Below are 25,371 nucleotides of genomic sequence, written 5' to 3'. Positions count from 1 at the left end.
AAATTTGAACCAGAACTGTTGCCACTGAAGTATACCAGACCCTACAACTAATTTTACGGGTCCTGAAACGAGTCAGCAGATATTAGATCCAACATTGTACATATCTGAACACAATGGGAATGGGACACATCTCCTGATACAAACTCATTAACCTTCCCATCCACCTCTAGCATGCTGCAACCTGGTGTCTTCTTGATTCCCTTTTCACCAATCATCTTCCTTATCCTAAGTGCATCTTCACTTCTCTGGGCACCTAAATAAATGTTTGATAACTGAACATAAGCACCGACTTCTTCTCCCCTGTCATCATTTGCTACCTGTAGAAGTTGCTCGACAGCAATCTCTGCAAGATCTACATTATTATGGATACGACACCCACTCAATAAAGCACCCCACACAGAAGCAAGCGGCTTCATGGGCATTCTTCTAATAAGCTCAAACGCATCACTTAATCGACCCGCCTTACACAGCAAGTCTATAACACAACTATAATGCTCGTGCTTGGGCACAATCCCATATTTTGCTTTCATGTTGTCCAACAGAGCCTTACCCTTCTCAAGCAATCCTCCATGATTACAGGCTGTTAGTACTCCTAGAAGGACAACACCATCAGGCTTGACTCCATCATCTACCTGCATTCTCTCCAAGCAAGAAATTGCTTCTGTCGCATAACCATGCACCCCATAGGCTCCAATCATGGCCGACCACGACACCACATTCCTTTTCCCCATCCCCTCAAACGCTTCCACAGCCAAATCAATACAACCACACTTTGCATACATATCCACAAGTGCCGTCCCAATAAACACATCCGAATTCAACCCCTCCCTCTTTCTAACATACTCATGAATCCACTTCCCCTGCCAAAGAGCCCCCAAATGCGCACACGCCGCAAGCCCCGTGGCGACACAAAACCCATCCGGCTCGAACCCACGCACCAACATATCCTGGAACACCCTCAAAGCCTCGGAAGCCAAGCCACGCTTGACATACCCATTCATAATCACATTCCACTGTACCATATCTCTCTCAGGAATTTCATCAAACACCTTGTGTGCGTCCCCTAAAACCCCGCACTCCACATACAGCCTCACAACCGCAGTCTGAACATGCGCATCCGCCGCAACCAACCCGTTCTTAACCACCAGACAATGCATCTGCCTCCCCGGACCAATCCAACCGCAGTTTACACATCCCAAGATGGCGAAATGAAACGTGAAATTATCGGGTTCCAAGTCGATTTGTTTTGACATGAGCTGGAAATAATACATAGCGAGATGAGGATCCGAGCTGGCGGAGTGGGCTCTGATGAGAGTGTTGTACATGTAGGCGTTGGGGGCGGGGACTTGGTGGAATATGAGGGAGGCGTAGCGGAGGCTGCCGGAGTCGGAGAGGGCGCAAAAGGCGAGGAGTTTGCTGACGGCGAAGTTGTTGAGGTGGAGGCCGTGGGTGATGAAGACGGCGTGGGTGGGTTTGAGAGAGCGCATGGTGGTGCAGCATTGGGCTAGAGACATGCACCGCTTCCATGCTTGGATTCTGGTGTAGGCCACTCGCTTCATATGCGCGTCTATTTGCATTAATTCTGGGCGCGCGCGCGCGTTTTTGTGTCCAACAGACTTACTGCCACGTCATAATCCGCACCATAACGGCCGTGCTCCCACACACAGATGATACATTATCGTCTCCTTCATACGCAACGATCAGTCTAAACCCAAAATATACAGAAGCGCCTATGAGCCTCTCTCTGGCGCGCTTCGCCCTTCATTCCAGGGTCTTCTACGACGTCGCAACTACCGGAAACAGTAACCGTCGTCTTATTTCGACCCTCAAGAATCGGAAGTTTAGTTCCACTGCCTCTCCCAGAGCTCAAAACAAGGTAGCACTACAAGTCTACAACCATAATTTTCATTTCTCTGGGTTTTTAATTTTTAGTTTTATTTATTTTAGTGTATTGGGATTATTTATGTGAGTTATTTGATGGGTAGGGAAGTGAAGAGCTGCTAGTGGTAGTTGGAGCTGGAGCTGCTGGGGTTTATGGAGCGATTAGAGCTAAAACCCTGGTTCCTAATCTCAATGTGGTGCTCATTGAGAAAGCGAGGCCCCTGGCCAAGGTTTGTTTTGATTCTGTGTAGTTTTCGTGTACCGAATCATAGATGTTCATACGACTCATTTCTCATTTGAGTAGTTATTAACTTGATTTGTTTGTGTATACGAACTTAGGTGAAAGTTTCCGGGGGAGGCCGGTGCAATGTGACAAATGGGCATTGCGTTGAAACCATGGTAATGTATAAATGGGGTTTCTATCGAAATTTTGAGTGTATTTTTGATGAATATATGAGGTTTAGAGTGACGATTTTGGGTCATAGATGTTGGCAGAGAACTATCCGAGAGGTCATAAAGAATTGAAAGGAGCGTTTTTCAACACTCATGGGCCGGTGGATACCATGACTTGGTTTTCTGATCATGGGGTGGAGCTGAAGGTTGTTTGCTATTCGCCTATACGGCTATACCATATGTTGCTTTCACTTGAAATATATTTGTCGTGTATTTTATAATGTGATTCCGACTGATGACAGACTGAGGATGATGGAAGGGTGTTTCCTGTCAGCAACAGTTCGTCTACGATTATTGATTGTCTAATGTCTGAATCGACACGGTTGGGAGGTATGTTTCTCCACCAATTGCATGACAGAACTAGTTGCTATTCGTCTATATTCTGATTTTTTAATGTTCTTTTGTTCCACATCTAAGATTGTCTGCCAATTTTGATAGCAACTGTTAATCTTTAATGGAAATCAACATAGCAGACTAGTTTCCAGGTTTTAACTTCTTGGATCCAAGTATGTTGCCGTTTCATAAGGATAACTAATGATATACACCTTCCTCAGCCTAATAGTAATGTAATTTTGTTATATCCAAATTATGATGCCTGAGTGACAGAGTTTTAATATTATGACTTGCAAGTTTGTGCTGAAATCTGAGTTCCTCTACCAGTTTCTCTGCAGACCGGAAAAGCTGTGATAACTGCATCTCCTACTGATGGTGGGAAATTTCTTCTAGGCATTGAAAAGCGTACTCCCAGTTCTGTTGAATATGTTGAAGCTGATTATCTTTTGATTGCCAGCGGTAATGGCAAGCAGGTTGTGATTGACTTTTTTCTTTTGTGTCGTCACGTTGATAGGTTAAGTTTCTTGATATGACCCTGTTCTTCTCACAGGGGTACAGTCTTGCATCTCAGCTTGGTCATTCAATTGTCGATCCTGTACCAAGCTTATTTACTTTCAAGATTGAGGATCCACAGCTGGCTGACTTGTCAGGGGTAATTATCTTCTAATAGTCAAGATCCTTGCTTACAACATATCACATGTTAACAATTGCTGTCTGATGCCTGATGTTGCTTATGAAACATGTGGAAAGTGGAATCAAGAGAAACAAGCATTTTTATAGTTCTTAACCTTCTCTTTTAACATTCAGATCACATTCCCTAAAGTCAAGGCTAAGCTGAAAATAGAGAATCTCCAAAGGAATATACCACAGCTTACACAGGCATGTAATATTTTGTTCTTCTCATTTCATTTTTCAATAATGCATGTGTCATATAAGTATTAGGAAATGTAGGTTGGACCTGTGCTAGTCACACACTGGGGATTCAGTGGGCCAGCAATTCTTCGCTTATCTGCCTGGGGTGCCTGTGTTTTATCCCGTACAGGTTACAAAGGCAAGAATATTCCTTCTTCATGGTTTATCCACTCATTTAAGTGACAGCATGTTTTTTCTTAAACTTTGACCGTCTTTTCTCAAATTGGTATTGTTGGATGCAGGGACTCTTATTCTGGACTTTACACCTGATGTGCATATAGAAGATGTGAAATCAATCCTCACACAACACAAAAATAAGTTTGCGGTACTCCTTTGTGTCTTTACTTTCTACTGAATAGTTTTCTGTTAAATTAAAGGGCATGGCAGAAGTGGAACTAATAACTTACTGAGACTAATGATCCAAAATGCTTCCTTACTGCAGAATATAACCAGCATATATAAGTAAACATTTAAATGGGAACAAATACTTATATGCAAAATGCTGATGTTAAATAGTGATGAGTGATGACATAATGCCTCAAACTTGAACTTTTAAAAGGCACAAGTTTGCCTGTTTACCTGATGAAACTTAATATAGTCTTCATAAGAATTTTTGTTAGGACTTTGACACTATGGTTTTATTTTCTTCTAGCTTAATGGTTTCTACTATTACCATATGCTGTCCGAATCAACAATTCTATTGTTTGTTGCCTATACCCCTGCAGAAGCAAAAGGTCGCTAATTCATATCCTACAGAATTTGGCCTTGTGAAGAGATTTTGGAAATATATATTGGGTCGCCAGGTTTGATATTTGTTTCAGTTTCTAAGTCTTAACATGATTTGTTGTAGCTTAAAAGAGTATTAGCATGATAGATTAACTTTTCCAATTATTCATGGCCAGGGTTTACTTGGTGATATCTTGTGGGCATCCATTTCAAAGGATTCATTAGTTTCAGTTGCTCATATGTTAAAGCACTGTGACTTTTCTGTTAAAGGAAAGGTACAATTCAGCAAAACTAACCAGCAACACCTCCCCTCCTGCCCTTCTTCTCTATAATTTAAATCTTTCATAACTTACTGACGTACGTATGTGATTTCTTCATGGTGCAGAGTCAATATAAGGATGAATTTGTCACTGCTGGTGGTGTTCCGCTTTCTGAGGTCCGTCTATCTCTCTCTCTCCCCCCTGCCTCTCCTTTCTCTGATCTGATTAATATACACCATTTGAAGTTAACTATGTTTGTTGCTTTGGTGAAGATATCATTGAACACAATGGAAAGCAAAATTCAGCCACGCCTATTCTTTGCAGGGGAGGTAGTGATCATTCACTATATTTGTGTATTTTATCAAAAAATAAAGTTGACGTGTATCTTCATGCTGACTTGCTTGTGTTAGGTACTGAATGTTGATGGAATAACGGGTGGTTTCAATTTTCAGGTAATCTGTCGTATAACCAAAATGAAATATTACACAAATCTGCTGTTACTCCTGTTAGTATATAATTGTACTATGCTTAAATATCAATTTCAAAGCTCTACTCTTAAAGAACTGCCTCCAAAGTCAGGAAGTGATGTTTTTGCGATAAAAATATGCGTTGCTTAAGATTTGGGATTTCATGGGCAAACATTCAACTCATAACAACCATTACTGTAGGCTTTCCATGTAATATCTAGCTAAATCACTGTTTCAACTTTCCCCCTGTTCTTTTTTGACCTTTTCAAGTATGTCACATGAGATTCTTTCTTTGGTAACCGAAATTGCCTGGCATGGTGCATTAGTCAAAGAGGAAAAGTTGAAGTATCATTTTGTTTAACATCATGTCAACTGTTGGTCCTGCTTTCCGATTTAGAATTTCATATGTTTAAGAATGCATTTATGCTCATGCATTTACACTTACAAAAATCCCAAGTGGATTATCAAAACTAGCTAAGCATCACTATCTGTCATCTGTTATTAGTTTACTCGTTACTTAATTCTCTTTGGACTGTTTTCTTATGTTGCAGAATGCATGGTCTGGGGGATATATAGCAGGAACTAGTATCGGTAAACAAGCAGTTAGTGCTCAACTCGATGAGGCGAATTCAGTAAGCAATTTCTAGTGATGAAAATAGGAAGACTTAGGAAGCAAGTATTTGCTAACAAGTGCTAACCTAGTATAGTTGGTTCAACTACTAAGCAGAGAGGTCAAGATTAAGAGGCAGTCATTTTTGAAGTACCTGTTTAACATCTGAACCCCCCTAACAATATTGTTGGCCGATCTTAATCATGAACAACAAACATGTCTGCGTTCAATGAACAAGTAGACATCTCTGCATTCACAAAACTTGATTCCAAAGGTGTATAAATAGACATTAGCAGCCTCGGACTTGTTTACGGTATACATTCTACGGTTCTGCCAAACTTGCTTCCTACTATATACTTCATGCATAAACCACGCATGTTTCAAGTCTGTGTTCTACACTCTTCTTGTAGTTCAAACTACTGGACCTGTTCTAGGGTGCATGCTATTGACTATGGCGACGACTACGAGTGTTGTTGGTGGCGATGGCGGCGGACTGGTCCTGCCACAGCTTCCGGCTACAGTACCAGAGCCGCGGAGGCAGGAGCCATTTCTTGCCGTTTTGACCACGTTGCCACCACTGTTTGACCACGTTTTCAGTATCAATCTTTTTTTTCAACAAGTTTTCAGTATCAACCTTGGACTAGACTTGTAGCACTCAATTTGGAAAAGTCCGAAGGGCCCTTGACAAGCAAACAATAATAAAATCGACAAGGCTAGGCTGTCCACCCCTCTCATACTTTTCTGCATATGGAAAGTCCCAATCTTATCATGAAAAGCAAAGCTTGGTTGTCCAATGTTTGCAAATCATGTGCCCACACGAAAATCTTAGATATAGATCAGCATTTAATAGTGAACCATCTCATGGCCCCGTATTTTCTCTATTCAAATATTTTTGGTAGGGCAAACGTACCGTACGTCCGGTTAATCCTGTTTTTCGTTAATATAATCAAATTACTGTATTTTACTGATTCATTTTCTCTCTTGTTTCACTGGCCTTGGATCTATAATTATTTTTTATTTTAAGTAAACATCATCATTCCGATCTATAAAGAATGTACTTAAATATAGATCCGTAGAGTATGGGCAGGACCAAACCAACGATGTAACGTTAATCAATCAAAGTTATTAATAATCACAATCTATTAAGCAACGCAAGACTAACTAGAATTAACGTTAACGTTAATCCAATATACCCACTTGCCCATATCTGTCATAATTAAACAAACAAAAGAAATGGACCACCGTTTGGTCAGAGCCCAAACTGACCCCAAATCTGGACAGTGGAGGACACAACAACAGAGATGGCGAAAAGAATCCAAAACCTTTCCACGTCCCTTTTCCCTGCATATTCCAGAATCCAGGAATGTCTATCTCCTCAGCTCTTTTTTATTTATTTATTATTTATTTTTCCCCGAAAATCTCCTGCTCCACTCCTCCACTAGCTCCCTCTTGCCGTTAAAGCAAGCCACCCCGTGCTCTCTCTCTCTCTCTCATATATTTCTCGTGACGACTCGACTCAGCTCAACTCGCCCGAGTCCGCGTTCCCCGCCGAGTTTTCCGCGCCAGATAAGCTTCCCACAGCAGTCGCTGGCATGCCATATAAATAGCCACCGGTCCGAGTCGGCGGTGAGGTTTTTTGGATTGAAAACAGAGAGAGAAATGGAGACGAAGATTAAGATTGGGGTTTGTGTGATGGAAAAGAAGGTGAAATGCGGCTCCGAGGTTCTCCTTTTTTCGTTTTTTGTGTACGCAAAACTCCGATTCCGGCAATGTATGTGATTGCACTGAAACGTTTCCGATTCTCTGTGCGCAGGTGTTCTCGGCTCCGATGGGCCAGATTCTCGAGCGCCTTGAGAAATTTGGCGAGTTTGAGGTACTGGTGTTTTCGTTTTGAATCTGTAGTCGTAGTTTTGGTTCGGATTGAAATTTGTGAAAGATGAACGTGTATGAAGGATTTAGAGACTGTTTTGTGTTCTTTACAGTGTTTTTGATCGGATCATGATGCAAAAAGTCGTTTATAGTCTGTTTATTTGCTTTGTAGATTACGTATTTCGGAGATAAGGTTATTCTGGAAGATCCGGTGGAGAGGTGAGTTTTTATATATGATTTATGTGTTTTCGAGCATTTTGTGATTGCGAATAGTGTGAAATCTGTGTTGGTTGATGTGCATGGACTTCGGAGATGAACAGTTACTGGTGTTGTCAACTTGATGACTGTTACAGTGAGTGAATTTTTAAGTGATTAATTTGTTTGTATGTTTCAGCTGGCCGATATGTGATTGCTTGATTGCCTTCCATTCGTCTGGCTATCCTCTGGAGAAGGCCGAAGCATATGCGAATTTAAGGAAGTAAGGTCTTAGTTTTTCCATGTACAGATTCTATTTTTATTTATTTTTCGTATTTAATGATACATGCATGTATTTACTGTACACAAGAGTTTGTATATCAGTAAGGAACAGTATTTTCTGATTTTCTGTTCTTTCTATCCAGACCTTTTCTCGTAAATGAGTTGGAGCCGCAACACCTTCTTCATGACCGGACGAAGGTATATGAGGTATGTTTCTGAAATCTCATTGTATCAAAAGGTTATACCTCTCCTCTTTTGATGTTTCCTGATGATATTTGTTAGAAAATTACCATGTCATCATGTATGAACTTAATGGTTCTTTTCTCTTGGTCTGTTCTTGTGGTCAGTTACTGACAGTAGAAACCTTAGATTACCTTTGTATCTAGATCCAAGGTCAGAAAAAAACATAGAAATGTTTTGAGTAGATTTGTGTTCACTGTTGGATGCAGATCCAAGAGTGATTGAACAAGGTTACCTAGTAACTGACCTGGAGAACTCTACTGTTGATTTCTGTTCCCAGTGAGTATATTTTGTCTAAGAATGTCAAAAGCTGATGTATTACTTTGGTGCATTGCAGCGTCTTGAAATGTTTGGAATCCCTGTTCCGAGATATGCCCTTGTAAATAGAGAAAAACCATATCAAGAGCTCGACTATTTTGTTGAGGAAGAAGATTTTGTCGAGGTTCATGGTCAACGTTTCTGGAAGCCATTTGTGGAGAAGCCTGTTGATGGTCAGCTTTTTACTTCTGCTGATATATAAGTTATTGTGTCCAATCTGATTTTTTCATCATTTATTTTGGTGCACAAGTATATATATATTAGAGTTACGTTGTTCTCTGCAACTTCTCAATTCGACTCTGTTCAAGCTTCAAGTCAATTTTCATATGTTGCTTTTCAAATCAGAGATCCTGACACCTGTGTTTACTTCTATGAAGGGGATGATCACAGTATAATGATATATTACCCTAGCTCGGCAGGTGGAGGAATGAAGGAGCTGTTTAGGAAGGTTTGTTGTAACTTCTTATTGCAGGATATAGCTGTAAAAGAGAGTTTATGTTTTTGTGCATGTGCATATGTGTGAAACAGAAAGTACTTGAAGCAAACTTAATAATCTACAAGAGTCTTGGTCTAGTTTTGCTTACTTTATTTGCATCTTTCTTCTGAAACCAAACTTACTCACTTTGTGGTCAAATGTATTTGCGGTTACTCTTGGCAATTGAACTGGAAAAACTGATTTTTAGTATGTATATATAGGTCAATGTTACCATTTATAAGTCATATATGGCTGTCAAGTAAAATATGACTACAGTGTTCAACCATCTGTTGCGTAATAATAGCATTTCAACTTGCAGATAATTCATAATTAGTTTGATATTGTGTTTACGAGTTCTAGTCTATATCTATCCTTAAATGTTTTTGTTGTCTGATTAGGTTGGTAACCGATCAAGTGAGTTCCATCCAGAGGTTAGAAGAGTGAGACGAGAAGGCTCTTATATATATGAGGAATTCATGCCGACTGGAGGAACAGATGTCAAGGTTGTACAATTTGGGTTTGCATTTGAGATCTTTCATTTCTTATTGAAGCTAATAAGACAATGAGGTTAATGGTTTTAAATAGAAAACTTCTCATAGAAAAGATCAAATGCACTTCCATTACTATTTTGCATCCCTACCTTTTTTTCTTTCCGGATACTATAATAAAGGGTGACTTTTCAATTACCATGCCTTGATACTTACAGGGAATGGCAGTTTTCATATAAACTGTTGAAAAGTATTGCTCTCTATTCTATGAGCACATATTTCCTGCTAAATTTTAGACATGCGCCAAGATATATAGCTTTTGTAATATGGAAGGAGTAAAACTTAACACGGGAATTGTAAGATGTTGCTCTCCTTGTCTACGATACGTCCTGCCATCATCATGCTCTTTTCTAAATGAATATGGGGGCTTTCTCTTGACCCTCAATCCCTTTCTGCTTTGTTTTATTCCCTTGGATTGTCAAATTAAAAATTAAAAATTTCTGGAGTTGTTATACTTATGCTAGGTTGACGAATTAATTTTCTCCGAGGTAGTTTCTGCAGATATTGCTATATATATGAAACCATTTTTCACTTTTGTTTCTCTAAGCGATTGTATCTTTTTGTCAAATAAACTAGGTGTACACGGTGGGCCCTGAATATGCACATGCTGAGGCAAGGAAATCTCCTGTTGTAGATGGTGTTGTCATGAGAAATCCTGATGGCAAGGAAGTAAGTACTACATCGGGTGGAATTAGATGCATACTTTGGTGAAATGATGCATTGCTAGTACTTAATGGGGGTGAAAAATGATGTTAACTTGTCAACTGATTTGACAGGTGAGATATCCAGTTTTACTGACACCTATGGAGAAGCAAATGGCAAGGGAGGTCTGCATTGCATTTAGGCAAGCGGTATGTAATTTAGATGTGGTATCCACTATTGTCACTTCTTCTGTCATGATATTCTCATTTTCTCTTTAACTTCTGTCATACTTTGGTTTCATTGTCAAATTCGTTCACCGCTGGCAGGTTTGTGGGTTCGATCTTTTGCGTTGTGAGGGACGCTCCTATGTCTGTGATGTGAATGGATGGAGTTTTGTTAAGAATTCCTACAAGTAATGTTTAATGTTATCTTTTTTAGTTATTTGGTCGATGAAGGTGTTATAATACTGATTTTTCTACTGTTTTGTCAGTTTTCATAAATACTTGGTTCATTTTTCTGAATGCAATATGAGAAAATTCATGAGGAGAACAACATAAGCAAACCGTAAAAGAGTTTAAAGATGATATTTCAACTATAACTAAAGTAACTCTTGGTTTGTTTAGTTCGATATATCCAATGGTTTTTCCATAACCATTTCTTGACAAATTCAGATTAAAGTAACTAAAGTAACCATTTCTTGACAAATTCAGCTTAAAGTTGATATTTCAACTATAACTAAAGTAACTCTTGGTTTGTTTAGTTCGATATATCCAATTGTTTTTCCATAACCATTTCTTGACAAATTCAGATTTCTATTTCTTATAAGATTTAAAGTTGTTTTTATTTCATTTTATTTAGCTAACCACATAACTTTTCCAAATGGCTTGTTTGTTGTGTGATCTTATTCAATCTTTAGTTCCCAAGCAACAATGTTCAACCTTGACAATATTACTTTTTGTTTTTGGAAATACAGGTATTATGATGATGCTGCTTGTGTGCTCAGGAAAATATTTTTAGATGCTAAAGCTCCGCATCTGTCTTCTGTAATTCCACCAACTTTACCATGGAAAACCAATGAGCCAAGCCAACCTTCTGAGGGGCTAACTCGCGTAGGAAGTGGAATCATTGGGACATTTGGGCAGGCTGAGGAACTACGTTGTGTAATTGCCATTATTCGTCAGTACGTATTCCTCTCAGTTTTTTTTTAACCTCCTTTAATTTAATTTCTTATTTTCCCTTCATGTCTCTGTTTTTCTCTGGCAGTGGTGATAGAACTCCCAAACAGAAAGTAAAGCTGAAGGTTACTGAGGAAAAGCTTTTAAACTTGATGTTAAAGTACAATGGGGGCCGACCTAGATCTGAGGTGATCTTGTTTTACACATTTTTTCTGTTCTTTCACTTGACATCATAAAAACTGACCATTGGTGTTGGTTCTCTTTGTAGACAAAACTGAAAAGCGCTATCCAATTGCAAGATTTGTTGGATGCGACACGGATGCTTGTACCTCGTTCTAGGTATCAATTTTCACATTAAATGAATAGCTTGATTAGAAGATGTATTTGCTAGCTGGATCTTTTATCAAAACACTACAAGACTTGTTTGTTGACTCTTTACATTGTCTAGACCAGATCGAGAAAGTGACAGTGAGGCAGAAGACATTGAGCATGCTGAAAAGCTTCGCCAAGTGAAAGCAGTACTCGAGGAGGTAATTTAATCTCAATTGGATTTGTCGGTTTTTAATGATCTTGGTACCCCTTAGTTCATCCTTGAATCACATTTTATTGTTACGGGGTTCATTAGTATCTGGGGAATTTCTTATAATTTATTACTTCTGTGGCTCGTTTACTCATGCCATTGGCAACAAAAAGTGATATGCCTACTTTCACCCAAAGAAGTGGATTATTCACTGTTGTTGTTGAAATTTGTTATTTATGTTTTTTTTCCTGCAATTCATTGTTTTGTTGAATCTGCAGTATGTTCATACGAGAGTGATTTGTTTTTCTTTTCATATGAGTTATGTTATGTGATTTATATGGTCTAGAGAAAGTATGTCTTGAATCTTGATGCATACTGAAATAGGCGCACACACACACACACACACACACACACACACACATATATATATATATATATATATATATATATGTATGTATCTTCTTTACTATGTTAATAATATTTTACTATGTAATAATATTTGACATCTGTGACACTGCTATATGGTTATAATCATATTCTGCTTTCATGCATATGTTTATCAAGGGGGGACATTTCTCTGGCATTTATAGGAAAGTTCAGCTAAAGCCGCTGAAGTGGGTTAAAGTTACAAAAAGTAATGGTGAAGGTGAGGAAGAACGCCCTGTTGAAGCTTTGATGGTTCTCAAGTATGGGGGTGTCCTTACACACGCTGGCAGAAAGCAGGTATCTATTAATTTATTTATCATTCATTTGTTTGTTCAATAATCCACAGTTAGTATACTCAGTTTTATCATTGTGTCTAACAAGACATTTTTGAGAACCCTCATTATAGAGGCATACGTATTATTATGTTTCATTTTTCTTACGCTCACTAATTTTAAACTGTCACTTGTTGCAGGCTGAGGAGCTGGGCAGATATTTTCGGAATAACATGTATCCAGGTGACAGTGGCAGTTCTTTTCATCTTATTTGTATAAAACTTTGTTTTGCTCTTCAGTGGACATAATATACATCAATATCTGATTTTCCTTTATATTCCCTTAATCGTTTACTAGTCTAAATGGGTATTTGAACTTTTAAGAATTAAAAAAAAAAAAAAAAAAAAATACTGTTTCAAGTGTTCTGGATGTGCTAGACGGTCTTATTTACATTGCATAAAATTCAAAGATTGCAAGGTTACTCATGATGCAACTTTAGTTATGTATTTTTCTTGGCTACTCATGATGAATTTTTACACAATTTCAGGTGAAGGAACTGGCCTGCTTCGCCTCCATAGCACCTATCGCCATGATCTTAAAATCTACAGCTCTGATGAGGGCCGTGTGCAGGTATAACGTCACCAGTGCTCACTATTTTATTGGTGTGTTACATTATTTACAAAAGTTTTGTTTGTAGATGTCTGCAGCTGCATTTGCCAAAGGCCTACTTGATCTAGAAGGGCAGCTAACACCAATCCTGGTAAGGCTTTTCAACATTTTTGGTACTCCTTTAGGAAATTGAGTTTGCATGACTGATTGTATTCCCTCTTTTTAGGTTTCTCTTGTTAGCAAGGACTCCTCTATGTTGGATGGACTTGAAAATGCAAGTGTTGAGATGGAGGAAGCAAAGGTTTGTCTTGTTTTTTCACAGGCTAGGGGGAAATCGGGAATATTGATAGTTGTAATTTGGGAAGCTTCTATTATGATAATAAATTGAGAAATATTTGCAGGCTAGGTTGAATGAGATCATAACTTCTGGTGTAAAGCCAGCACAAAGCAATGGAACATCTCCTTGGATGTCTGATGGAGGTGGACTGCCTTCCAATGCTTTGGAGCTTCTACCAAAATTGGTAACTACGTTTGATTTTCTCATCTACATATTGTATATATTAGCATGATAATGTGTAAATTCCAAGCTGTTACAAATGTTAGAAAATATATATATAAAAGTAATAAAATGTAGGTAAGCTTTATATCATCCTGGCATTGACTTCTAAATCCACTAGAGTTCAGTCACCAAGTATGGAATGGACTGTTATATATGCCTATGAAACTGTAATATGGATTGTATTCTTAGTTTCCTACTATTGTTTCATCAAAGAGAGGGGATTGAACTATAGAGTTTAACTGGGACGCGTTACCATCAATTAATGAAAAATCATCTAATAAGAAAAGGGAAAAAAGAACAATCACCTCGTCCCACCCATCTCAGTCCAATCAGTAAGCAACAAAACCCATTTATCTTTGTTGAATGGAAAAGGAACAATAAATAGTTTGAAGCAACTTTCACATCTTTTATTCCTTCTTCAGTTAGAGATCCTCTCTCCCCTTTGCTCTCCCAGAACTACATTCACATAGCAATCTTCAGATGAACAACGAAAGCCATTACTGTCTTAGTGCTATATATTGAACCTAAATACAAAACTTGCACTCACTTCTAGCCTAGTCGTGCAATGGTTTCAATCTGTTCTTTTCCATATTCTAACAATTATTTGATTGCTATTGTCATATTGCAACATTTTCTGCATAAGCTTGCAATATAATCCATTGCACTATACTATATGTTTCTTAATGTCTCTTACATAATGTATAGGTTACGTTAACTAAGAATGTCACTGAACAAGTGAGACAGCTAGCCAAAGATGAAGATGAGGAACTTATGACAAGCTCATATGATGTGATACTTCCTTATGACCAAGCAAAGGCCCTTGGTAAGACTAATATTGACGTTGATCGTATTGCTGCTGGATTACCCTGTGGTAGCGAGGGATTCCTTTTGATGTATGCTCGTTGGAGAAAGCTTGTAAGGGACTTGTACAATGAACGAAAAGAGTAAGTGCTACTATCTTTTTCTATTTGAATGTGGTTTTCTTTAAATAATTTCATCTATTCATTCCTTTTTATTGAAGGATCTTCATCTTTTGTTTAGAACATGCAAGGATATTTGACATTCTGAATCTCTGCTTTGCATCAAAACGGTGTTAAATTGGCATATGACCTTTCAAATTCTTGGAATTCATTGTACCTGTCAAATGGCATTAGTGAAAGAACTTGTGTTTAAGAAAGAATGAATGCTGAAAATAAGTTGTAAGTTAACAATGAGACAAATAATAATGTTGACATGTGAATTTACTGATGAATCTCTCGCATCGTTTACTGGCAGACGGTTCGACCTAACACAAATTCCAGACGTTTATGACTCCTGCAAGTAAGTTGTCAATTTAGATTGTATACCAAATTTATTCAATAGCTATTAGTTGTATTTGACTACATTGATCATCACTGTCTTCAAACTATTAAATGGATTTGAAACCCAATTTTACTACAAACTGAGTTTTGAGGATCCTTGTTCATGATCATGTTAACACTATGGTTCTTATATTTGCTTATTAAGTTATAAATCAAATTCATCAATTAATCACTGGCCTGTGCCATTATGGTCTTGTAATAATGTTGGGCTGTCTATGTACTGAGTAATATTTTATGTATATTATTTGTTGCCACGTGACAGATATGATCTTCTACACAATGGGCATCTGAAGTTAGATGGGCTGGATGAACTCTTCAAAGTTGCCCAGGTACAGGAATTTGGAGATGATAGATGATAGCTGTCCACTAGACATGTTGTCCCTTAACTTATTTCCAGCTATCCGTCTTTTATTGTTTTGCCTTGGCTATAGAAAAAGATCATTCTCCTTTCATTAGAAAAAAAACTCGCCAATTTCCGTCAGAAATGTTTGAGTATAAGTTTTTACAGGAAATGAACATCCTTTAATCATATAAAGAATACGTGGGTATATATCAGTATATCACAGTCAGCCCAAGTCATTTTATGTGTTGTAATTGCAGGTACTTGCTGATGGTGTCATCCCAAATGAATATGGCATTAATCCAGCACAGAAGCTCAAGATTGGTTCAAAGGTATGCTGCCAGGATTAATCCAGAATACTTTTTACGTAAGCAGAAAGAAAAAGAAAATTGAATCATGTTGTTGCAGCCGTAGACAGTATATGCACATAGAATTCTTGTTTCTGGCATTTTGAAGTCACTTGATGGTTATGTCTTTTAGGGAAACAGAGGAATCCATACAAATACCCTTTTTTCTCATCAAGTAATTAATTGGGTTCTTGTGACCTCTTTAGATACCTCGTCCGTTAGATCAAAATAATGTTTTACTTTCTATTGATATGCCATATTCTTTGTCTTTTCATTCAGATCGCTCGCCGTTTACTGGGCAAAATAATGATTGATCTGAGGAATACTCGTGAAGAAGCCATCAGCGTTGCAGAACCAAAGAGTACTCAGGATGACCCTTTGAAGTTAACAAATTCGGAGAAGGATGAAAAGGAATTCCACACAAAGCTTAATGTGAAGAATGATGACAAAAAATCTAGCATAATTGATATACCAAAGCTTTACAATAAGAATGAAGATGTGAGAAGATCTAGTATATCAAGTGACAGATCAATGGATCAGGAGGAGGATGAAGATAAAGAGATCAAATATCGTTTGGACCCAAAGTAAATATATGACCCTTTCTATTTGTTACTAGCCATTTATCTTTTCTAAATTTTTTTTTTAATATTAAGAAAATTTCATCCTTGTTGCCTCAGGTATGCAAATGTTAGAACACCTGAACGTCATGTTCGAACGCGCCTTTACTTTACATCAGTGAGTAACATATCTTCCTCTCCAGTTCTATATCTGATCATAGTTATTCTTGTAAGTTAATTTGAACTTTTGGATTGATAGGAATCTCATATCCATTCTCTAATGAATGTTCTCCGCTACTGCAACCTGGATGAGTCTCTTGAAGGAGAGGATGGCCTTATTTGTGAAAGTGCTTTGGAGCGTTTATACAACACTAAAGAGCTTGACTACATGAGTTATATAGTACTGAGAATGTTTGAGAACACAGAAGTAAGTAATCTAGTTTCCCGTGTTGATGTTTGAGAACACATAAGACTCATCTAGATTTACCGGTTAAATATGCCAGAGTAGTGTTAGTATTTATTTGGACAGGTTATGCTTAAATACTTTTTACACTGACCTTTAGTGTAAATTGCAGGTAGCCTTAGAAGACCCAAAACGATTTCGTGTAGAAATGACCTTTAGTCGTGGTGCAGATCTATCACCATTGGAGGTAATGCATTATCGAGTATACAAATGAATAGAAATAAGTTGTGTGATTTGTGTCCTAAGAAGTAAATTGTGCGAGTTGGCTTTGCTCTTCAGAAAACTAAGTTGTGTTTTCTTTCACTTGGCAGAAAAATGGCAGTGAGGCTGCTTCGTTGCATCAAGAGCACACACTACCAATAAATGGTCCAGAGAGGTTGCAGGAAGTGGGCTCATGTCTCACGTTAGATAAAATGGAGAAAATGATTCGGTCATTTGCTATGCCAGCAGAAGATTTTCCTCCACCATCAACTCCAGCAGGATTCTCGGGTTATTTTTTGAAGAGTGCAGCAGTGCTAGAGCGCCTGGTAAATCTCTGGCCTTTCCATAAGCATGCTAATTCTAATGGAAAGTAGCAAATACCTCGCTCCCTACCACCACCCTTTTCCCTTTATTTTCACATTCTTTTGTTGTTTTCATCTCTCTTCGCAACTTTGGTTGGTTGAACAACCGAGGTCGGTTTTGAGAACTTGTAAAGAAATTTTGGAAGCCTGGGAAGGAAAAATGTTGAAGGTAAAAAAAAATTTCCTGAGGTATTATTATTAGGATAAGTTAAAAAAAAAAAAGTGTAATCACCACTTTTTAGAGGTGGGGTGAGCATGTCCTCACATAGTTCAACCCAAATCTCATCTCACCAACCAAAGCAATGCATGTATATAAGATTGAGATGCCATGCAATAAATATAATAAGTGAGACTCGAGTGGAGGAGTGCTTTAGAATGAGGTAGAAGTCTATTCGTGGTTGGGAGAAAGATGGAGATAAAGTACGACTCAATTGCATTGCCGGGAAGAATGTGGAAAAAGCTCTCCTTGATTTTCCCCTCTTCTTATTCACCTTATACTTTAGATGCTTCCAGTTCCATCCCCAAGGGAGGCAATGTGTCAATCGTGTAAAATCCCACCATGGAATGTAAAGGATAGTCATTCCCATAGTGATATGTAGTTTTCTTAACGAAGAGAATTGGAGAGCAATGGGTGATTGGTGAAACCATAACCATTACTAACGACTGATGAAAGACATGTCACACCATATTCATTCCCATTTGGTATTTTTTTGGCTATTGTGTACGTCTGTGATTCTACCAAATTGCAAAGAGATGTGCTCAAAGTTGAGTTTCAGACCAGTCACCAAACTAGTGACATGGATTGAGATGAGCTACAATGTTTGTATTCAATAGGTCAAGACTCGTGTGGAGGATTTCTCTTGTTTTTTGAGTGGTCTGAAACTCTCATTGCAAGTCGTAATTGGATGAGAATGACATAACAAGTTAACAACACAACTAGCTAGGACTACAAAAACAAATTGTGCAAGAAAAGATATTATTGGACTCAGATAATCCAAATATGCAATTTACAACACGAAAGTTGGATACGTTAAGAATTCCCCAATAAACGAGCGTGACTCATACACTGAGCCACATAATATTATCTTGACCAAGTTCCAAGATTTCATGGGAACCATATCTGGATGTTTTCCATTCTTTCTATCATGAATGGTAGTACAGTAATAGCATCACGTCAACATCGGTATACGCTCTGTGCTGTAACAAAAAGATAAGAAGAAATGTAAACTCCAGGCTGCGGAACAAGAATTTCTTTTCTTAAGCATCCAAAAAAGCTCTCCATCGTCAAACAAGACTAGTAGCTTCTACACAACATCGAACACCTGTAAAACCATAAGTTATTATATGCAACAATGGAAGAATGTAACACACTAGTCAGTGGCCGCCAAGTACCCTATACTTGATAAACGCTTGCCGCTTGCTTAAAAGCTATGAATGTTCAGTGACTAACCAACTACAAACAAAGTTGCATCAGTAACCGAGAGAGACTTGAGTGCTCTATTTTCTCTCTAGCTGGTTCTCTGTGTAATTTTTGTACCACTGAGCACTTTTGCAGAGGGTCCGAGATGGATGAGAAAGCCGAAGGGTTAGAGGTGGTGGTGAAGGAGGCTGTGGATTTGGTACCAAAATAGAGTATCACCTTTTTTTCTTTCTTTCAGGTTTTGTTGGTTTTGCATAATTGAATTCTGAAGTGACTGGTTTGGTTTCAGGAGCACGTACCTATTGAAGAGGTATTCCTAACCTTGAGGTGTGACGAACATGGACTCACATCTGAGGCTGCTCAGCAGAGGCTGGCCCTTTTTGGGTACAACAAGCTTGAGGAGAAGAAGGTACTGCCTTTTTTGTTTTCTATGTTTCCTAATTCCTTGGAGCTGTCTAGAAGAAAACTTTGTTTCTTGTTGAATTATTTGGCCTAGACTACTTGTTAATATTTGAACCTTTGGGGGTTTTGGTTGGTTTTATACCACAGGAAAGTAAGGTTTTGAAGTTCTTAGGGTTTATGTGGAACCCTCTCTCATGGGTGATGGAAGCTGCAGCTATCATGGCCATTGCTCTAGCTAATGGAGGAGTTTAAGGTTTTTTTTTTTTTTTTTTTTTTTTCATTTCTTTTTTAGTGATTACTTTGGCTGTTTCTATATTCTTTGCTAGCCGAAGTTGTAATGAAAGAAATAATAACAGAATTTGGTTGGTTTGGCTTCTGTAGGGAAAGCCTCCAGATTGGCAAGATTTTGTAGGGATCATTACTCTGCTTGTCATCAATTCAACTATAAGTTTTATTGAAGAGAACAACGCTGGAAATGCTGCTGCTGCTCTCATGGCTCGTCTCGCTCCCACAGCCAAGGTTTCTAACCCAATATTCTATGCTTGTGTAGTTGTGTTGGCTTTCATCTTCTCCCTGTAGCTATTTAGAGTTGTATATAGCTTTTATACTTTATAGTCTTGATGAACATGCATGTCATGGCTGTTTTAGCACATTATCTGATTGTAATGTTGGTTAGGTTCTTCGAGATGGGAAGTGGATCGAGGAGGATGCTTCCATTCTTGTTCCTGGTGATATAATCAGCATTAAACTTGGAGACATTCTTCCAGCAGATGCCCGTCTCCTCGATGGTGATCCATTGAAAATTGATCAGGTGCTTTAGCAATCACACTTTCGCAAAACTATTTGATTAAATGGAGCTGTTTAGTCTAATTCTTTGCATTTGGTCTTTGAAGTCATCACTTACAGGTGAGTCACTTCCTGTGACCAAAAGCCCTGGTGACAGTGTGTATTCTGGTTCTACATGCAAACAAGGAGAGATTGAAGCGGTGGTCATTGCCACTGGTGTTCATACCTTTTTCGGCAAGGCTGCGCACCTTGTCGATAGCACGAATCAACAGGGTCATTTTCAACAGGTATGCTTGCACTAGGATGATTTATTTTCTCTCAAGTCTAAAGTATAAACTTTAACTGAAGAGTTTGATATAGTGGGAATCGGATTCAGTTTCTCTTGTTTTCCATATGCTATGTAGGTCTTGACTGCAATTGGGAATTTCTGTATATGTTCCATCGCTGTGGGAATGATCATAGAGATCATAGTCATGTACCCAATACAACATCGTAGTTACCGCCCTGGTATTGACAACCTGCTTGTGCTACTTATTGGAGGAATTCCCATTGCCATGCCCACAGTTTTATCTGTGACAATGGCTATTGGTTCCCACCGGTTGGCGGAGCAGGTTAGTTGCAGTAACTTCTCAATTTGCTACTTGCTTGTCAAGCCAAGGAAGGTTAGAATTAGAGCTAATATAAATGTTGCAGGGTGCTATCACTAAACGGATGACGGCAATTGAAGAAATGGCAGGCATGGATGTTCTATGCAGTGACAAAACTGGGACTCTGACATTGAATAAGCTTACAGTTGACAAGACTCTTTTAGAGGTTTGTTGGTGTTGTAGTTGTTACTTGTTAGGTTCTTAGCTTTCTTATATAGCTGTATTGCAATACCTGTTCCAACTTCTTTCTTGAATTTATTTGTTTAGGTCTTTGTTAAAGGGGTGGACGTAGATACTGTTGTTCTAATGGCAGCTCGAGCATCCCGGATTGAAAATCAAGATGCAATAGATGCTGCTATTGTGGGAATGTTGGCCGATCCAAAGGAGGTATGATGACACACATTGTTGGTGAATACCAACAATGTTACCGGAATTTCACCAACAATGTTACCGGAACTTTCTCCAGTATTAGACTTTCTGTATCTGTTTTTTCATGTGCTAAGCCTACTCATTTCTTCTTTGGACTATCAAATAGGCGAGAGCCAACATTCGAGAGGTGCACTTCCTTCCGTTCAACCCAACTGACAAGCGAACAGCTCTTACATATATTGACCTTGAAGGTAAAATGCATCGTGTCAGCAAAGGTGCACCAGAACAGGTATGAAAAGATCAGCTACTATAAAATAGTCTGGTTTGATGATTTCCCAGCTAATTGTAGTAATTCATGCCTGTGGTTTGATTATTAGATTTTGAATCTTGTGCACAATAAATCAGAGTTAGAACGCAAAGTTCATGTTATGATTGATAAGTACGCAGAGCGAGGATTAAGATCCCTAGCAGTAGCATACCAGGTAATGTTAGTTATCTTGTCATGTCTAGTATATATTGTATGTTATGTTCTTTATGGCTATTTATTTGCCTCCTTTTATAACTATGAACAGGAAGTTCCAGAGGGAAGGAAGGAGAGCCTTGGAGGGCCTTGGCAATTCATTGCGCTGGTGCCTTTGTTTGATCCTCCTCGACATGACAGTGCAGAGACGATTCAGAGGGCATTGAATCTTGGTGTGAATGTTAAGATGATTACAGGTGATCAGCTTGCAATAGCAAAGGAGACAGGACGTCGTCTCGGTATGGGAACAAACATGTACCCTTCATCAGCTCTTTTGGGACAGAAAAAGGACGAATCAGTTGCGGGTTTGCCAGTTGATGAGCTTATTGAAAAAGCTGATGGGTTTGCTGGAGTTTTCCCTGGTACTCTTTTCCACTCCTCTTTAGTTTTCAGTTATCTTCAACTGGGATAGATAGTTTATTACTAAGCTAAGCTGACATAAAAATTGCTTCAGAGCACAAGTATGAGATTGTGAAGCGTTTGCAAGCAAAAGGACATATATGTGGGATGACTGGTGATGGAGTTAATGATGCTCCTGCTCTTAAAAAAGCTGATATTGGCATAGCTGTTGCTGATGCAACTGATGCAGCTCGAAGTGCTTCTGACATTGTACTCACAGAACCTGGCCTTAGTGTCATCATAAGCGCTGTACTAACTAGTCGAGCAATATTCCAGAGAATGAAAAATTACACGGTAAGCCTCGGTTCAGAATGTGCCAAAATCGATCAATACTTGACTGGTAATACCATCTCGTATCAAGTAATTAACTTAACCTGTTTCTGTTGCAGATATATGCTGTTTCCATTACAATCCGTATTGTGGTTAGTTGATATCTTGCACCTTTGCAAGCTATGCTCCTTGTGTAATGGAAAAATCAACATTGACATGAGTTTACTTAATCTCGTATTTGACAGCTTGGTTTCATGCTACTGGCACTCATATGGCACTTCGACTTTCCACCCTTCATGGTTCTGATCATTGCTATTCTCAATGATGGTTTGTATTCACCTTTTACATATGACTTCTTGGAGTTTCCAATGAATTTACGCATGTACCTTTCCTAAATACTTCATGAATGCCAACATATGTATGGCATTTCTTCAGGTACTATAATGACAATTTCAAAGGATAGAGTGAAACCCTCTCCTATGCCAGACAGTTGGAAACTAGCGGAGATCTTTGCCACCGGTATCATCCTGGGTACTTACTTAGCAGTTATGACGGTCATTTTCTTTTGGGCAGCATACGATACAGACTTCTTCCCTGTAAGTGTGATTTTCTTGTTCCTATGTGGATATTGCTAATTATGTTATATGGGTGTTTTCTAGACTTGGTTTCTCTCTAACACTTACCTTTGTCATTTCCAGCGTCACTTTGGGGTTCCAAGCCTTCATAGAAAGGATAATGACAGCTATAGGAAGCTTGCTGCTGCAGTGTACCTGCAAGTGAGTACCATCAGTCAGGCTCTCATATTCGTCACCCGGGCACGTAGTTGGTCTATTCTCGAGCGACCTGGTCTTTTACTTGTAGCAGCTTTTGTTATTGCTCAGCTGGTGAGTGAAAGTTTTGGTACTATTATTTTGGTACTTGAATATTTTGATTATATTGGGAAAAGATCAGTTCATCAATGCTAAATCTCCATCCTGAGCAGATTGCTACACTCATTGCTGTCTATGCCGATTGGAGTTTCGCGGCGATAGAGGGAATTGGGTGGGGTTGGGCTGGTGTGGTTTGGTTATATAATCTCGTCTTCTATCTTCCACTTGATATCCTCAAGTTCATCATCCGATACGCACTGAGTGGGAGAGCCTGGGATCTCGTATTTGAGCAGAGGGTATGTAGGATAGGAGCATTATCACTCTAGTTTACTACTCTTTCTGTTTAATTTTTAATTTGCAATTCTTTGCTTTGCAGATTGCCTTCACAAGAAAGAAGCATTTCGGAAAGGAAGAAAGGGAGCTTAGATGGGCACACGCGCAGAGGACTCTCCACGGTCTGCAACCGCCGGACAGCAAAAAGTTTGGTGAACGCAGTTCTTACACAGAACTTAATCAGATGGCTGAAGAGGCAAAAAGACGTGCAGAAATTGCCAGGTACTACATTTTCTATATTCTATTCATTTAAGCTTTCAAAACATAACAAGTGTGATGAAGAGGCAAAAAACATGGCATTTTTGCAGGCTGAGGGAGTTCGGCACCCTGAAGGGGCATGTCGAATCAGTGGTGAGGATGAAGGGCCTGGACATCGACACAATTCAGCAATCGTACACTGTCTAAGATGCGATTAATTTAGCTTATGGTTTGCAGTAGGACATAGTGTTTGCTTAAACATAGAATCATGTAACAAGTATGCAGTATGCTTATCCTCGTTTGTGTTTCGTGGAATTAAGGGCTTGGGAAAGGAAAGTTGTTACTTTCCTATGGAAAAGAAACAACTTTCCTTTAAGACAGGAAAATATGTGGGAAATTCAGTCCTTCCATCCTCCAAAGGATTCACTTTCCTTTCTACTTTCCCAACATTAAATGTGCATTAATTACATAGTTTAAATATATTTATATCCTTACTGAATTTTTTTGTTAAGAATTTTATCTATGAAACTTGTCTAACTATATATTTTAATATATATGAGGACATAAATGAGATTTCAATATAACTTAGTTTCCTTTCCTTGCACAAACCAAACATCAAAATGGAAACAAACACATGTTTTCTCATTGATTTCCCAACGTTTGTTGTTTGCAGCAAACAACAGAAAGGAATATAAGTTTCCCACTAATTTTCCTTTCCCGTGGGAAATACTGAGGAACGAATTTCTTTTCCATGTTACCAAACGAGGCTTATAGTAAATTAGTAATGCCACAAAAACTTATAATAAGTTTTTTTTTTTTAATCAAACCGAGAAATCTGGTAACAATTAGTAAATCACAAACTTATACAAAACTTAACAACAAAACTAGAATTTGATAATAAGTTTTTTTTGAATCAAACCGAGAAATCTGAGCAATTTTCGGTAACAATTAGTAAATCACAAACTTATAAGTAGTGAAATGAAAACTTAGCTTTATTCAGAATCAGCGGTGCTTCTCAACCTTCTTCTCAAGTTCATCTTTCTTGGCACCAACAACCCGATCCACCTCCTTCCCATTCTTCAAAAGCACAAAGGTCGGCATTGCCTGCACCCCAAACTCTTGAGACACTTCCTGTTTTCAGCCAAATCGAAACAAAACAATCAACATCCAAACTTGATCGCACCATCAAAAAACTTATAAATATCGAATCACGATGACGATAGAGTGAAACTGAACGTACAGATAGCTCGTCGACGTCGATCTTGGCGAAGTCAACGTCGGTGAACTTCTCCGCCATGGCGTGGATGGCCGGCTCAATGAACTTGCAGGGCCCGCACCACGACGCCGAGAAATCGATCACCAGCTTCACATAGGCAGCATTTCAAACTCAGATCCCTAATTTCAGAAGTCTTGAAGCTCAATTAGTAATTAGAGAAGAAGAACAAGTACCAGTTTGGAGGTGTCCTTGAATTCCTTCAAGTGGAGCTGCCACCTGGCAGCCGAGTGAAACGACGTCACTCGAGACTTCTCCGATGACTCCGCCGAGTCATCCGCCGCCGCCGGCCCTGCTCCAAGCAAGCTTGACAGAAACGATCCCATCCTTTCTTCTCTCTTTTTCTTCTTCTTCTTCACTCTCTCTATAAAGTCAATTCTAATTCACAGTTTGTTGACAACACTATTTCTAGTTGGCCCTGCCAAAACGACGCCGTCTACTTTATTATTCTACGTTAATCATTAAACGTATCGTATCCTATT

General features: G+C 38.7%; 5 protein-coding genes across 5 annotated transcripts; 3 read left to right on the top strand and 2 right to left on the bottom strand.

Annotated features, from left to right (window-relative positions):
* Nucleotides 1-53: 53 nt before the first annotated feature.
* LOC101305093 (pentatricopeptide repeat-containing protein At3g28660-like) lies at nt 54-1,559 on the bottom strand. Its single transcript, XM_004304899.1, has one exon. It carries the CDS (start codon nt 1,557-1,559, stop codon nt 54-56), a length of 1,506 nt encoding a protein of 501 aa, XP_004304947.1.
* Nucleotides 1,560-1,732: 173 nt separating this feature from the next.
* Nucleotides 1,733-5,679, top strand: LOC101304792 (uncharacterized protein YtfP-like). Its single transcript, XM_004304898.1, has 16 exons — nt 1,733-1,876; nt 1,986-2,111; nt 2,221-2,280; nt 2,367-2,480; nt 2,577-2,664; nt 2,995-3,140; nt 3,218-3,319; nt 3,475-3,546; nt 3,619-3,718; nt 3,822-3,904; nt 4,305-4,382; nt 4,482-4,580; nt 4,691-4,741; nt 4,838-4,894; nt 4,976-5,017; nt 5,584-5,679. The coding sequence occupies exons 1-16, from the start codon at nt 1,733-1,735 to the stop codon at nt 5,677-5,679; spliced, it is 1,458 nt and encodes a 485-aa protein (XP_004304946.1).
* Nucleotides 5,680-7,301: 1,622 nt separating this feature from the next.
* On the top strand, nt 7,302-17,591 carry LOC101300929 (inositol hexakisphosphate and diphosphoinositol-pentakisphosphate kinase 1-like). Its single transcript, XM_004302315.1, has 30 exons — nt 7,302-7,346; nt 7,456-7,515; nt 7,684-7,730; nt 7,906-7,989; nt 8,132-8,195; nt 8,566-8,719; nt 8,924-8,994; nt 9,420-9,524; nt 10,146-10,238; nt 10,346-10,420; nt 10,538-10,623; nt 11,185-11,391; nt 11,475-11,574; nt 11,655-11,725; nt 11,835-11,916; nt 12,471-12,629; nt 12,805-12,847; nt 13,152-13,234; nt 13,302-13,364; nt 13,440-13,514; nt 13,615-13,734; nt 14,478-14,716; nt 15,048-15,092; nt 15,396-15,462; nt 15,734-15,805; nt 16,100-16,404; nt 16,498-16,555; nt 16,637-16,804; nt 16,953-17,027; nt 17,152-17,591. Exons 1-30 carry the CDS (start codon nt 7,302-7,304, stop codon nt 17,413-17,415), a joined length of 3,180 nt encoding a protein of 1,059 aa, XP_004302363.1. The 3' UTR covers nt 17,416-17,591.
* Nucleotides 17,592-18,968: 1,377 nt separating this feature from the next.
* On the top strand, nt 18,969-24,479 carry LOC101300070 (plasma membrane ATPase 1-like). The gene is made up of 20 exons (XM_004302312.1): nt 18,969-19,022; nt 19,113-19,232; nt 19,373-19,471; nt 19,607-19,744; nt 19,902-20,036; nt 20,119-20,298; nt 20,416-20,622; nt 20,705-20,824; nt 20,926-21,045; nt 21,194-21,316; nt 21,405-21,509; nt 21,600-21,909; nt 22,002-22,240; nt 22,336-22,368; nt 22,462-22,543; nt 22,652-22,812; nt 22,915-23,100; nt 23,199-23,381; nt 23,462-23,640; nt 23,727-24,479. The coding sequence occupies exons 1-20, from the start codon at nt 18,969-18,971 to the stop codon at nt 23,821-23,823; spliced, it is 2,871 nt and encodes a 956-aa protein (XP_004302360.1). The 3' UTR covers nt 23,824-24,479.
* Nucleotides 24,384-25,251, bottom strand: LOC101300360 (thioredoxin H2-like). The gene is made up of 3 exons (XM_004302313.1): nt 25,066-25,251; nt 24,857-24,979; nt 24,384-24,747 (listed from the first exon to the last, which is right to left on the bottom strand). The coding sequence occupies exons 1-3, from the start codon at nt 25,213-25,215 to the stop codon at nt 24,619-24,621; spliced, it is 402 nt and encodes a 133-aa protein (XP_004302361.1). The 5' UTR covers nt 25,216-25,251; the 3' UTR covers nt 24,384-24,618.
* Nucleotides 25,252-25,371: the final 120 nt, after the last annotated feature.

The sequence above is a fragment of the Fragaria vesca genome, linkage group LG6 (assembly GCF_000184155.1).
Source record: "Fragaria vesca subsp. vesca linkage group LG6, FraVesHawaii_1.0, whole genome shotgun sequence".
NCBI classification, from domain to species: domain Eukaryota; kingdom Viridiplantae; phylum Streptophyta; class Magnoliopsida; order Rosales; family Rosaceae; genus Fragaria; species Fragaria vesca.
Note: the sequence above shows the minus strand (reverse complement) of the source record. Positions and strands in the feature narration are given on the sequence as shown.